This window comes from Sipha flava, unplaced genomic scaffold, assembly GCF_003268045.1.
Source record: "Sipha flava isolate LNK unplaced genomic scaffold, YSA_version1 82_pilon_pilon, whole genome shotgun sequence".
In the NCBI taxonomy this organism is placed as follows: Eukaryota; Metazoa; Arthropoda; class Insecta; order Hemiptera; family Aphididae; genus Sipha; species Sipha flava.
Window position 1 is genome coordinate 1298342 of NW_020273624.1, and position 15293 is coordinate 1313634.

A 15293-nucleotide genomic window follows, 5' to 3' on the forward strand; every position below is an offset into this window, starting at 1 on the left:
TTATATCATAATATACAGAAGCTGCGCACATGATTAATAACACCGACAATTTGGCAGTACTAGGGAGACGATATGTAATTCGGATGAAAACCGTATCTTTTTTGCTCTTAACTTGTAAAAGTTTTTTAATAACAGTTGTATACCTTTCTCAGACCTCACGCGCATTGAATAATATTAGGACTGCTGTATATTTTTCGGCACGCCGTTTTATTATGCCACTCCACGTAGACGGTTCTTTCTTTCGTTTTGTTTTCAACATATCGAATGTTTATTAACGGTTAGAATACGTATAGTGTGGCTAGTTGGTTGGTATATCCATGCACGTGCTTTTTGTTTGAAATGTAGTCTGTGTTGTTAATAAACCCAAGTCAACTCTGTGCAACCGTATATAAAGTCGGTGGTTTGTGTCAGAACTTTTTCCCGAAAACTTTATTGAATTCTACAAAACGATGGTTGGACGTAAATAATTTTTAAATTAGTTACACACTCTTTGTCGACAACGCTGTAGTAGTAATTTCCTCTTATATCGACTAAAAATGTGTTTATTTTTCTATATTTTTTTCTTTTCCGAAATTAAGCGTTGAAAATCACGAAAATTAATTGATAAATAGTTCAAACTTCTGTCACAGTTTTCCAAATGTCAAAGATACCGTTAATTTCCGAACTTTGAGATTTCCGATTTATTTTGTAGAAGTTTTTCAATACCATTCGATGTTTCGATTCGTTTTATCATTATTCTTTATTGAAACTTTGTCAACAGACACTAAACCTAGGGAGTGTTGACGAATTTCGCAATTTTTAATACTCAACATGATGTTAGAAATGAAGCTGGATTAATTTTCTTTTTATTGTAAAACTATTTATTAGAGATGTAATGTATATTTGAATAATTGAATTATTCGAATATCAGTATTCAATGCTACAATACTTATTATTATTAAACGTTTTGTGTTACGCGAAAACTTAAACGAATAATTTTCGTTACGTATTGTACTGTAGCATCAAATACTGATATTCGAATGCTCGAATTATTTCCGCTAGACCTATTCGAATATTCGAATTTCGAATACTTGAATAATTCCCATCATTGCTATTTATTATCGTAAAACATATTTTTGTGATTTCGCTCCGAGTAGTGTAACAGTATAATATACAACTATACTAAGCATAATTATAACAAATTTTATCGTGTTGCGTTTTTCACATTGATATTATTTGGGAACAACACAAAATTACCAATGTCGTTAAAAAAAAAAAAAAAAAAAAAGAAGCTTTATATAGGTAATTATATTTGTATGTAGCTTATTATATTGGACAAATAAAACAAATAAATATGTCGTTTGAAAATCGGCTAGAAAAATTAGTCCGTCCGTTGATGAGAAACAGTTCTTCGCTTACATCGTTTAAGTCGATTGATTTACGTCCGCTAAGTAAATTATGTACATTTAAACGATAGTGATGGTAATACCGATTCGGCCACGATGAAACAATGATTTGATCGAAACGTTACGTTTTCGCAGGTTTCGTGACTCCGGTGGAAGTGCATTTCGACAACCCGGATGGCGGATTCTTCGTCCGTCACCCGATGGTCGGCGGCTCCGGTAGCGGTCGTCAGCAACAGCAACAGCAACAGATGGGCGGTGACGACGGCGGGGCCGTGCTCAGCGTGGACCGGTTCACCGTTTTGCAGGACGTGCCGCAGACCTCGATCAGGGCCAGCTACGGCCCGTTCTCCACCAAGCAGACGGTGCCGTCGCGGTACCTGATACCGGACCCGAACGCGGCCGGCATGTCCGGCGGCGGTAACGGGACCGGGACACCGGCGGGCGGCCCGTACGCGATCGGCGGCGTAGTGGCCGCGGCCGTGGACATATCGTCGATGGACGTGTCCGCTCACTTGGTGCAGAGGCGCGTGTACCGCGAGACGCCGGTGGTGCGCACGCTGTTCCACGTCGGCTACAGCGTGGTCCGGTCGCAGTCGGTCGCGTCCGGTCAGCCGCCGCCGCCGCCGTCGTTCGCCGAGGCGGCCGGTGGACCGCGTGCCTCGTCCTACGGTAAACTGTGCGCGGTCACCAAGGCCACGTTCGACGGCGCGGAGCGGCCGGTGACGGCCGCGTGCAAGCCCGACCCGAAGGACGGTGTGTGCACCGCCCGACTGGTGCTGCCGGCCAAGTGGTGGCCGCCGCTCAACCCGCCCGACGCCAAGCCGGTCAAGACACCGCAGCGGTACGTGCACATCTCGTACGCGCTGCTCGAGTCCGACCACCGGTGCAGCCAGTCCGACGTGCAGCTCCAGCCGTTCACGTACATCGGACAGGCGTCGCTGGAGCACGCCCAGCGGTCGTACAAGGAACTCAAGACGGACGCGTATCTACTCATGCTCGTGCCGTCCGTGCCGCTGTACCCGAAATCGTTCACTTATGTGCCGGTTTTCTTCGATGCCGGGCCCAAGGAACAGAACATCAAAGGATTTATACTCAGGTAAAAAAAAAAAAAACAAATACCTAACCGTGTGCCGGGGAAGAGGAGGGTGGTACTTACCGTTGTGCATGCTGTGGTGATGTTTAAGAAAATCAGGTATTTTACTAAACCCTTAGGCAAATAATCGCGAAAGATTTAAATCTATGCGATTTTACTGTCGACTTTTAGCTAATCGCTTTGTACAAGCTAGGCAAATAATAAAATTTAAAATAATAAAAGATTTTTGAATCATTTTTGTTGTCATCATTTTCTTATTTCATTTCTTATTAATAATGCTCTATTGTTATTCTAAAAGAAAAACTATAGTAAGATATTATTATATACCGACGACACATATACAAGGCGTATTATTGTGCAACTCGATTATCGGTTATTTATTATTTGGAAACATTTAATTTTATTTTTCGTCCGTCTTTTATAATGAAATGTCTATTGCGTAGAGCGAAAGTCAAAAACGGCTTGCGTGTGTTGAACGCCGAAAACAGCAATCCGGAACGGTGGACTATCAACTACACGTCGAACCCGAAGGGCACCCAGATCACGGTGACGGCCGTACACAAAGGGCTGCCCAACACCGGGTCGACGTGGCCCAGTTCTAGATACGAGGAAGTATTGCAGTGGCTTTTGCAAGTGGATTCCGAGACGGAGGAAGTGTGGGAAGAGGGACGGGTCGTGTGGACCGTTCAGTACATCATGGAAGCTACGAGCAACGTTACCAATTGGACTTCGGGCGCGTCTTCGATCGCTTTGCCTAAAATCGACCGGCACCGGTCTGCGTACAAACATCACCGGCGGCAAGCGGCCGTTTTGGCCGGCCAACGTCGGACAGCTAGACTGTCAGGCGTTGCCACTAAAATGCTCTACCTGGACGGGGTTAACGGTGTTTTGGATGGAATCAAGCGCAAGATTTCTGCCCGGTTTGAGATACACAAGGATGACACCGAGGCCGTACTCCCTATATCTAAGGTAAATTTAATAATATTATACCTTGATAAATAATGTGATACTGCAGCTTGCTTCGTATTAATTTACGAATCGAAATTAAACTATGTTTATGTGATACCGATAATATATTAATATTTTTACTTAGGACGGTTAGTGGTCAGTTTTGACGTTAGAACATAACTATCAATTGATTCTGATTTATGACCTATTTTTATTAGTAAATTCTAAGTTTTTTTGGCGTTACTCAAAAAACAAGTTAGGTAATATAAAAAAAAAAAAGTCTTCTATGATTATCGGGAAAATATTTACAGTATCAATATCATCTTTAGTCGTTTCTGATTAAAATTTAATTAAAGTTTGTATGTTTTACTCGTAAATCGAATAACTTTGTTGTTTTCATTATACAACATATTGTCTTAAATCTAGCTACTGTAAACATTCGAAATCCGTTTAGTTTCTTCATCGTAACTTCTAATAATAGTCACAGCTGTTGACGGTGATTTTCTCACGATAACACGTGCAATTGAAAATACCACCCTTCACTTTTGTCTACAGCGTAATAGTCATTATACAAAATCAACTGAAACCGGGGCTGTATAGAATACAGTGAAGTCTCATTGTGTTGTATAAATTCCCAATCTGTGCATTTTACGGTCTTAACATTTTTGCACTGTATTATTTTCCAATGAAACTCTCAACTGTGTGTGTATTAATAACTAACCAAATAATATATATTAACATACAGTTGATCATAGAAAAACAAACGAACTCGTATAACCATTTCTTTTTAGTGCATTACACATGAAGTGAGTCGATTTATAAAAATTTTATGTTTACTGTCCGAGATCTGACCATTTACAGCGTACGTGGTTTTAGATACACTATTATTCTTCGAATCCTTGGAGGGTAGTTAACACGCCCGTGTGTTCCACGCTGAACTCGCCTGTTTATGACGCGATGAATCACCATGGAATGGCAAAGGGTTTGGTATAAAATATATTCTCTATTTTGATTTCATGCTATATGGATATACACACAAACATAAACATACATGCACACCTAAGGGTGGACAGCGTAATGATTAATAGGAATGATAGATTTGTTACCGGGGACGTGGAAAAGCAAAATTTATCATCATCTGGCCCTGTTATATCTGATATGTTAGGTTTATGAATACATTTCTATAAATTATATGCTGCATTTTGATCCCTCGAGGATTCGTTATTACCGATTTTTACCGGGGATACGTGGTGATTACGTGTTCCAGTAAAATAATGTATAATGCGTACCGCGCAATATCATTACAAAAAATTTAAATTTTCATTTATGGTTTATTGTATCTCGAAATATTTATCACATGATTTTCGTTCTTGTAGAATTGGGAAATCATCAATACAGCCGTGTTGACCGGAAAACAGATATCGCACGCCATGAAGGTGTTCGTGGTCAGTTACGCGGGCAAAATTTCCGACGTCACCCGGCAGTCTGTGTGTCAAATAGAAGATGACAGCGTGCTTAAAGTAATAACAATAATTTCTAAGTAAATTACGGTCACGTGGTATACTTTATTAACTACGAACGTTATTCAATTACAGGTAACTTCATCTTGCAGTTCCGTTTACGTGGACGGTTCGGAAATCAGAGGGTCGTCGAATGCAACAGTGATTGTGAAATATGAAACGTACACTGGCACGGCTCATTTCATCGTATGGGTTCCTGAGATAAACGAAATGGATTTGACAATCGCCGATCAAAAACTGAACCAGATCAAAGGCTGGAGAGTGCCTGCGAGTTTGGAAGCTGACGACGATATGGACGAGTAAGTCGATTACAGCAATATTTGCAGAAACCACGTGTAGTTGACTTTATATATGGTATATAAAACGACATGTTGGTGCTGTTCACAGTTACGTCAACAAATTGAAAAGGTCTGCTGAGGTCAAAGACGTCCACATGAAATCCATACCGGATTTCCGGTTGAATGAAATGATTACCGAAGACATGGTATCCGACGAGTACGACAGAAAGACCAGCTGTCAGTTAAGATTTCAACAAACGTCAGTTGAGGTAAAACAGCATTTTTCTTACGAGCAAATCAAATGTATTTACGTACCGTATAATACAATAGATACATTTGATGCACGATACTTCGTATTGTACAATGAAAAAAATCCTGTATTACAATAATACAATTATATTAATTATTAATTAACTTATCCGTATTAAATAATAATAACACTACAATAATTAACTTCTTTTTGAATAAAACATTTACTGGAATAAATTATTTGATTCTTTGAAACACGGCTTAATAAATAATTAATGTTCATTATGCCGTAATACAATTGTATTAGTCTATATTATCCCTAGTTAATAAAAACTCGGAATTGTTAAAAAAGTTTAGAGGAAAACAATTTAAACGATTGTACTATATAATCGAGAGTAACAAACAAGGAAAACAGTTTTTTTAAAAAAATAATTTTCCGTTCTTTCGTTTTACACGATAAAAGAAAAATGTTTTTATTCTTTTCAGTTTCTTAACATATACAATTGCCATTTGACCTTTATCATTATAATAAGAACATTTATTGAATTATCTATGATACTTTAATCTTAGTCGTGAAAAAAAAAAATATTAAACGATTTTAATAAATCTGTGTTGAAAATTAATTTTTTTTTGCTATTAGGTTAGTTAATTTTTTTTTACGAATTTAGCTACGTTTTCTATCATATACAACTTATAAAAGTATATATTTTGCAAACTTTATATTACATTAATTTTTTTTATTAATAATTCTTAAAAACATATTATCAAAATGAAAAAAGTTTTAATACTACAACATTAAAACATTGTACACTAAAAACTGGAGTTTCGAAGAATTGATGCTATAGGGTCAATTCTTTTTCAGTAATAGTTAGAAAATAACGCACATAGTCAACGTTAAGTTAGCATTGCATTTATAATAATGTATATATTTCCATAGAAGACGTATATTATAACTCGCCGGAGGAAAAAAGTAATAATTATTATTATAATAAAAGTTTACTGCGTTACAGTACACTTACGAGCAGGAGTAGACTGCTGTAGAATTACAGTTAGCATACAATGTGTATACGGACGGATATATATGTCATATAATTCTCCGTACGTACTCGTACATGTCTTGAACGTTATTACTAGGGCCAGTGGCGTATCCAGGGGTGGGGTTAGGGGGTTATAACCCCCCTTGAAAATGTTTAATGTATGTATATTGTCTATTGATTGTTATAAAAACACACAAAATTAAAAAAAAATTGAATGTTACATTTTTTATAACCCCTCCCAAAAAAAAAATTCTGGATACGCCACTGACTAGGACTGGGATTTTAATGCAAATAAATCTTTTTTTCTGATGTTCCAATGCGAAGATCCATAAGAAAGATCCATAAGAAGAAAATGTGTTTCAAGTGAAACTTATTAATTTGATATGGTTTTATTTTGCATTTTTAGGATATATATTGCTGTTTTTAGGAAATGTTTCAAGTTTTTAGAGCATTTTTCAGAATTTATCTATACATTCTTAATTATTATGTTATTTGATTATGCGTTTTGGCATTTTTCGCTCAAAACTTACACGTTTAGTATGTTGTCTACTATGTACACACGAGTATATACCATTAACTTATTTTATCAAAAATATAATAAAATTAAAGTAGTCGAAAGACATTTTTCTATTTACTCGATGATCATAATAGTAAGTTAAGAAATAAATTAAATTTAAATAAAATTAAATATAATTAAATATGTTTGGTAACATGATTTTTATAATATAATTTTAAACTATAGTAAATACATTTTTATTACAAATATTTATAATTCATTTTTTTTTTTTTTTTAGAAAATGTTTTGCTATTTTTAGAATATAGAATATTATAATCCCAGTCCTAGTTATTACAGTATACTCGTATATAATATAGATACCATAATCCTATTTGGTTTCCGAGCACGTATAATTTCATTTTACATCATATATCCCAAACAAATATATTATAAATCATGTAAAATAATGTGCCCTCCATTCAAAAAAAATTCAAAATATAAACACCACAGTCATGTACGGATCTTAACATGTCCTGAATAAAAACAGGAAGCGAACGATGATAATAATAATAATCGTTAGACCGACAGTGCGCTCGTTATGCGTACAATATAGCTACTTGTTTACGTGCTCATTCCTGTGATCCTTGCAGTAAGGATAGATGCTCATTCTGCCTTAGAAGTGCTATAACTATGTAAACTATAACAACAAACTAGCAGTGTATTCAAAATAGTTGATCATACCATATTTTACTAAGTTAATTATTTACAATCATTATTTACTTCCATTAATCGTTTTTACCTTCTCCAGGGTCTCTTAACTTCCCATTATGTCAAACTGCCAACTAAATTACCAAATACAAACTCTTCCTTAAACCGATTTAGACGTACGGAATTCAATTATGGAGCTTCGTAAAAATCACTAATATCAAATGTATTTAGCGTTTCTAGTTCAAAACCCTTCGTGCTATAACTAAAGTACCCTTCTACGTGTCAAATCAGTACTTACTAAACGATATAGCCATTTCTCCTATCCGTGATGCATCTAAAACCTTTTACTGACGTCTTAACTGAAACATATAACACGTCGAAAATAATGTAATCAAAAATCTTACGTCAATAAATATACTCGGTAATCCGAAAATAAAAGATTATAAGATGGTGGTGTTGGGACCAATTAACCTGGTACCCAAATCGTTCTATAAAACATTAATGATACTGTGTAAAGAATTAAAGTTTTTTTTCTTGTATTCTTTTTAGCCTAGTTTAAAATTTAAATTATTTTTAACTGCGAAATTGCGTTCGCTATAAGATATCTTGAATCCGTCCTTCCTGTCGAAAAATCTATCATGTCATCAAATACTCATTGTTCAGGCTATGCAAACAATTGTGAATGCAATATTAAGGAATAAAAAAAAAAACTTTCTATCAGGTCCATTGCAGCCATGTAAATCGATTATTATATTAATTTGTATTAAATTCGAGACTGAATAAGAACAAATATTTTTATTACTATAATATATAACGATTTGTTCGCAGATATACGCGAGATTCAAGGCGACGGACCACGACTCGGGCCGGGTGAGCTACTTTGTCAACCGTCGCACGTGGTTGAAGGTGACCGATCTGCTGCTGCACTATCTGCGGTCGTCCGACCCGCGGGTGGCATCCATCACAGGGCAGATCGTCCGCGGTCACAACGTGGGACGTACCGAGGTGCAGGTGATATCCGCGCTGTCCGGTCACGTGCTCGTGTCCAAGGAAATCCGGGTAGTCAGCGACAAGGTGACGGTGGCCCGACTTGCGGTCAACGTCGTGTCTGGGTTACAGCTGAACATCCGGCCAGACCCGGCCGTGGACAACAACTACATCGCGGAGACGTCGGTGACGCGCAAGCTGACCGCCAAGTACCAGGAGGGGCTGCTGGACATCGATCTGTGGTTCTCGGACGACACGCGCACGCCGCTGCGGTCTGTGGCCATGTCCGAGTACGCGCTGCGCGTCGAGTCCACCAACCCGGACGTGGTCGCGTTCGCCCCGATGGCCGCGTCCCCGCACCCACGCGTCATCGCCGTCGGCTCAGGCAAGGGCCAGCTGCTTCGGGTGTCGTTTGGTCCACCGGACGCGTGTGGCCGGCACGAGGTGGCCGGTGGTGGTGGTACTGGCCCGGGCGGCGTCCGCAAACCCGTCCAGTCGACCATGCTCAGCGAGACGGCTGCCGAAGTTCAGGTGGACTTTTCATCATCACCGTATTCAGTCGAACAGTTCGTACAAAACGACGGCGGCGGCGGTGCAAGCGTCGGCGGCAGTGGCGTGCTAAACGTGGGACCGCCCAGGGACAAGAAGGATCGTAACAAGGATTCCGCCGGTGGTGAGTTTCTGCTGTACACTCCTGATTTTTCCCGTTTTCACTTTCACAAATATATTTTTGTTCGTCGACTCACAGCTCACAAACGATCCCACCCAACCTTCGGTGGTTTCGAAAAGTGATAAATTTTCGTTTTTACTCTTTTCCCTTTAGAAAGCCATTGTTTGATAACCGTTCGGAGTTTTATATCCGGTTAGCCAGGATATCATTTTTTCCAATATTAATTCCATTTCGACTCTTGCTGGTTCGTTTCGCGGTACAAACGAAATTACGCGAAACGTCTTGTCTGGACAGAAACACAAATTGCATTACGCTTTCTACGAACGGTTCTCGGTATTTTGTACAAAGTTCACTGCAGCGTTTTCCAGAAACGAAACTGACAACGCCATTAGTCGGTCGCAGTTTTTCCCCCTTTATTTTATTATCGCTTTTTGATGTTATTGCGCAACATTTAACTTCATTGTGCACGACGACGACATGCTGCCGTCTTCTCATTTCACCACCATTATTTATTTTTTCGTATTACGAACTATATTAGTGTAGTCGGGTCGATATCGAAAAATAACGGTCGATGTACTTAGACAACTTTTAGTGCTAAAACACACAAAAACAGCTCGTATGCACCAATATGATATAAAACTTTATAATGAATAATATAATAAATGTGCCTTTCATATATAATATAATTATATGTTGCCTACTATTTACGTTATCGACATGATTGGGTTTAAATCCGTGGACTCGTAATATTCATTGGCGTTCACGTGAAACTTTTTGTATTATTTTTATCGACTTTTATGTTTTACATTTATCGTAAATATTTTTTGTGAACGAATGTTTTCTACGTAACACGTATTCAATTTTTAAAGACTTTTGGTTTGTACCTTTACTGTTTCATTAATGTGATAAATTATTTAAACCCGCAATAGCTTACAGTTTACTTACGTGTATATAATGCTATGTTAATATATTTTCTTAATTTCACTGATGTTGTAAATATCGTTATTAATATTTTCAATAATACGGAGGTATACATAATCATTATTTTTTTTTTTTTGTTACAAATTTCATTATTTTTACTATTCCGTGATGCTATAAATCCAATAAAAGCACTCTAAATTACTTTATCGTAAATCCATGATTATACATTTTAAATAACCAACTTTCAAATTGTGTTTTTATTGATGTTCAATAAGTAGAGCTAAAATTAATTTAACACAAACACACACACACACACACACACACATGTATATTAATGTACATTCTCTCACTATAATTGGATTAATACAATTTATTATTTTAGACCGTAGTATTTCATTTATAATTGTATTTATGGTTATTCAGGTAACATAATAAGTTTAAAAATTTAATCGAAAATAGTTTTGTTAACAACTTTTCGCTTCAAATAGATTTAAAAAAAAGCTTATGTATCTACTTTTTTTTTATATTAATACGAATTTCCTTATTAAATTTATACTTGATTTGATTTAACTTATAGGATTATAAATACTTCTGCATAAATGATTTAAACGAATATTATTGATGTCTAATGGTGAATTTTATCCGAATAATTACAGGATTGGCCGGCATCAAAGACGAAAACAACGACGAGCCAACCGTACAAGCCAGACAGCATAACAACAATATCAACAGTAACAATAATATCGGTGTTGGGAGCACGACAGTACATGCACACAAAGTGCCCGCTCACGTGAGCCCGTTCGAGCTGGGCATGTACACGCTGCTGGCCGCTCTGTGCTTCGCCATCGTGGCGTTCGTCATATCCTGCGTCGTCTACGCGTCCAAGTACAAACAAAACTCGTTAGAAATGCCCACCACTACATTGATGAGTGAGTACATTTTTTATATTTCGGTTTTTTGCGCAGCAATAATCAAGTGTTGTGCGTGATACGCAGGTTCGTAGATAGATCTTAATTTCATATGGTGGATGGGGGAAGAGTGTATAAAAAATTTCATTCTATCCACTCTAAATTAGAACTTTTTACAATATTCGATAGTTTATATTGAATAGTAATAAATACAATATTCATAGACTCGAAGGAAAACTTTTAGTTTTTAATTTTGTTTCGAATCAAGAGTATTTTAGTTAAATTTGAATTATTAAGGATTTCGATTTATTTATATACATTTTGGTGGTCTATACCTTACGGAGCCCCTCAAATCCTAAATAAGTATCTACCGACACGTGTCGTTTTCAGTATCGGTTTACACGGCGATAATGTAGTTGTACTCTAAATTATAAATGAAATACGTTTTACAGCGAAATCGTTCATGGGTAACGTGAATGGGACAAAGGACGTTGGCGGTTGCGGTGCCGGCGGAACCAAACCTCTATCGGAGGAACCTACTATGAACGCCCACGACTGGGTTTGGCTAGGCAGATCTACGTTAGAACGTTCGTCCGGCATGCTCGTACCGTCGATAGGCAACAAATCGCACAACAACAACAACAACAACAGCAGCACCAGCAGCCACGTGAATGAACAAAATATGAGAATTATGTCAAATCCGATATACGGTGTGGACAACGTTAACAGCAATAGTAACTGTGGTAACCAACAACAGCAAGCATGCGGTAGAAATTCTCCACCGCCAATCAATACTTCCACGTACAGCGTCAAAGACCGATTGTCCAATGGCAATATCGTTTTCAACAAGTTGTGGAAAGTGTAAGTGAAAGTCGGACGCGACGCGACGACCGATTCCCGATCGTTAGGTTTTCCACAGAGGGCCACTGTGATTTTGTCGAACGGTACTCCTGACAAAAGTTCTAAATCGTAACTACCGCTGAAAATATACTTTAACGCATGCGCGTATATTATGTATGTGTATATTTATATTCGGACTCGAGTGTGAGAGAAAGAGAGAGATATGAAAGATCGATCCCTCAAATTTTTCATTCCACGAATACGACTTGGGAGGACGGAAATCATACTCAGAGTCTCGAGAAAGAAATCATTAGAACCACGTGTCGCCACACGCCTGCACCCCATTCCGTTTTCGATACGAACGTGACTTTCCAGCCGTAATGATAATGATGATAACTAAAGCGCAGAGTTTTATGGATTTGCATATTTATTCTGATTGATCATATTATATGCTAAATGAGCAAAACATTAGTTTAATAACATAACAATTTAAAAAATGAAACTTTTTTAGCGCATATTTTTGCATATTTTGACATTTTTCTATTTTAAGGGCTTATTTTACAATTTTAATAGCATATTTCATATTTTAGCACATATTTCGATGTTTTTTGTTTTTTTTAGACATTTTTGAAATATATAGTATTATAATATAAGAAAAAAATATTATATTTTTATAGTTTTCATTAATATCAAAATAAATTAATAGGTATACTTGTAGGTATAAACGGTTTTCCCTAATACAACTTTAGATCAATAATCGGGTAAATAAAATACGTATACTAAAGTAAGATAATAATATAAGAAGATTTTTTTTGATAATTTTTTTATGTTTATTATATTTTTATTTTTCGTGTATATTTTAACATTTTAGTGCATATATTTATGCATATTTAGGGGTTTTTTAGCGCATATTTGGTTGGTTTTTAATGCATATAAATTTGCGCTCTAATGATAACAATAATAACACGCAAAAACGCAGTTCGTACAATACAATAGTATTATGTATACGCTCTTTTCGATTTAATATTCGAACGTCTGCGATGGTATCTCACGTGCATCAATCGATCTTGTCTAGCGACGGCAGCGTGTACAAGTGTTCTTTCGTTGTTTCCGATCGGTTTGGCTACCGTGAACCTGCTTGACGCAAAGTGAATTCAAAATGATCAATCGTGTTCGTTAACTGTTCGGAATCCCGTTTGAGTCCGTTTTTGGTGTTCCGGCAAAGCGGTTTATTCGTTTTCGGCCAAGTCCATATCTGGCGCTAATGATCGTCACTGTTTCGATAGCTACATTTACGGCGATCGCACATTAAACTGCGATCATACGATCACACGCCGATCATTTGTGAATTGTACGCCACTCGACCGAAAATAATCATCACAATTCTCCCCTTATGTTACATCAACACGTGTCGCATCACTATTTTGGCGCTGACGTCATCGTTACAGCTGCTTAAAATCACGCACATACCATGTTGATACGTGAGGTTAAATCATTTTCAGGGCTCCTTCGCGTAATTTCAAAATATTTATATATTATGTATACGCATGTATAAATAATAATGATTTAAGTCGACCAAAAACTTATTTTACTATTCAAGGTCATCTTCATATTTTTTTTTTTTTTGATTTACACCATTAGTCTTCAACACTTGCAACAAAAACATTATTATTATTCACCCTCGATTTGTTTTGCTTCAAATTATTATCTATGAGTTAACAATGCATCAATATTACGTTTCGCGATCTCAAAAAGCTTCCTAACGGAAGAAACGAGTAGTCAGAAATCATTCATTAACATTATATAGTCGGAAATTTTATTATAACTTACAAAAACTGGTTGAATTTTTACATTTTTTAATTCATTATAATTACTCAAAAAAGTGTACTCGTACTTGTCGCTTTTGTTTTGTTACCATTTGTAAATAATACTTAAATTGTGTCTCAGAAAACAACTGTTTTTACTCTGTGGAAAAGATTTTATTTATTTTCATAGCGCTGGTTAATTTATCAAAATACATGAGTTTATTTTAAATTTATCATATAATAATAGATTTTTTATTAAAACCACGATAATTTTAAGAATATAATTTTTGTTTTAAGCTCTGATTGGAAATATACTCTTATATACTCTTATTTTTGCTTTGTATATAAGTTGTGTGTTTTATTGAGTAGCAATGAAAGAGTCGTTTCCCTCCATTGCGATCTATGTTGTTTGTATAAATGAAATAAACAATTCATCATTCAAAGCGTTCGACTGAATAATTCAATTTGTATTTATGTATACATTTTCTGCTTCTCGTTATTCCACTTCACTTGAAACTTTAGTTTTCATTTTTGGCACATAGTAAATATTGATGCGCGCACAATTTTCTAACCGTACATTTTTAGGCAACAGAAGCATACAGTTTTAAACCACAGGGGGATTGTGTTTCTGTACAAATGCGTTATGGACCAAATCGAAAGATAAAATCGGAATATCGCATTAATTTGACCCAATATGTGTTATTGCTGCAACTGTTTGCTTTCGATTTGAACGTTTTCCGACATCTGCGTTTTCATTTGGGTTTTTTTCTTTTCATTCCCAGTACACCATAGGCGTCACTAAGGGATATCGAGGGGTATCTTTGCTACTCCAAATATTGTTGTGGGGTAGCAAGGGTATCTTTTTGCTACCCCAAAAAAAGTTATAGATTTCAAAAATATATTCGAAGTTTATTATTCAAGTGTGTATGAACATAGACCATCTATTATTGTGATTGTATCGAAAATAATTATATTTTATGATAAGCTTAATACGAACAATAAGACAGTGTATACACTTATCGTCGTACCAAGATTTATGAAGAAGAGTTAGCCAGTTAAGTAATCCAGTTAAGCCAATAAGCCAGTTATCATGTTAAACATTTATTTTTGACTTTTTAAAAATAAACTTTGCTACCCCAAAATTTGGACTTTAGTGACGCCTATGCAGTACACGGTGAGTTGTCCTGCTAAGTTTCTCGCACCTGCGTACAATTACGCTTGTACGTCGAACCGTTGACCATGTGCACGAAAACCGCGTTCGCTTTGAACGGCCATTACGTTGACGGCATTATGTGGCACCACACGGCTCCATTTATACGCGTATTCTTACATGTCCCGTATGGTTTTGCCGTTTTCAGACTTCCGACGCCCAACGACCAGAACCTGGAGAAGCCGACCGACTACAGGCCGCCGGTGCCGCCGCACAGATCGCAGTTGAACGCGGACCA

At 36.9% G+C, this 15293-nt stretch overlaps 1 protein-coding gene across 1 annotated transcript in view; it reads left to right on the plus strand.

Annotated features, from left to right (window-relative positions):
* The window catches only part of LOC112693239 (transmembrane protein 132C-like), a gene marked incomplete at its 3' end in the record, with an annotated part of 55934 nt that extends 40643 nt beyond the window's left edge, over nt 1–15291 (plus strand). Inside the window, exons 2-10 of the mRNA XM_025568221.1 lie at nt 1521–2481; nt 2922–3447; nt 4803–4946; nt 5022–5245; nt 5334–5493; nt 8543–9374; nt 10949–11221; nt 11653–12061; nt 15204–15291. Of these exons, the coding sequence (XP_025424006.1) occupies nt 1521–2481; nt 2922–3447; nt 4803–4946; nt 5022–5245; nt 5334–5493; nt 8543–9374; nt 10949–11221; nt 11653–12061; nt 15204–15291 (3617 nt within the window). The remainder of the gene's footprint in view (nt 1–1520; nt 2482–2921; nt 3448–4802; nt 4947–5021; nt 5246–5333; nt 5494–8542; nt 9375–10948; nt 11222–11652; nt 12062–15203) is intronic.
* Nucleotides 15292–15293: the final 2 nt, after the last annotated feature.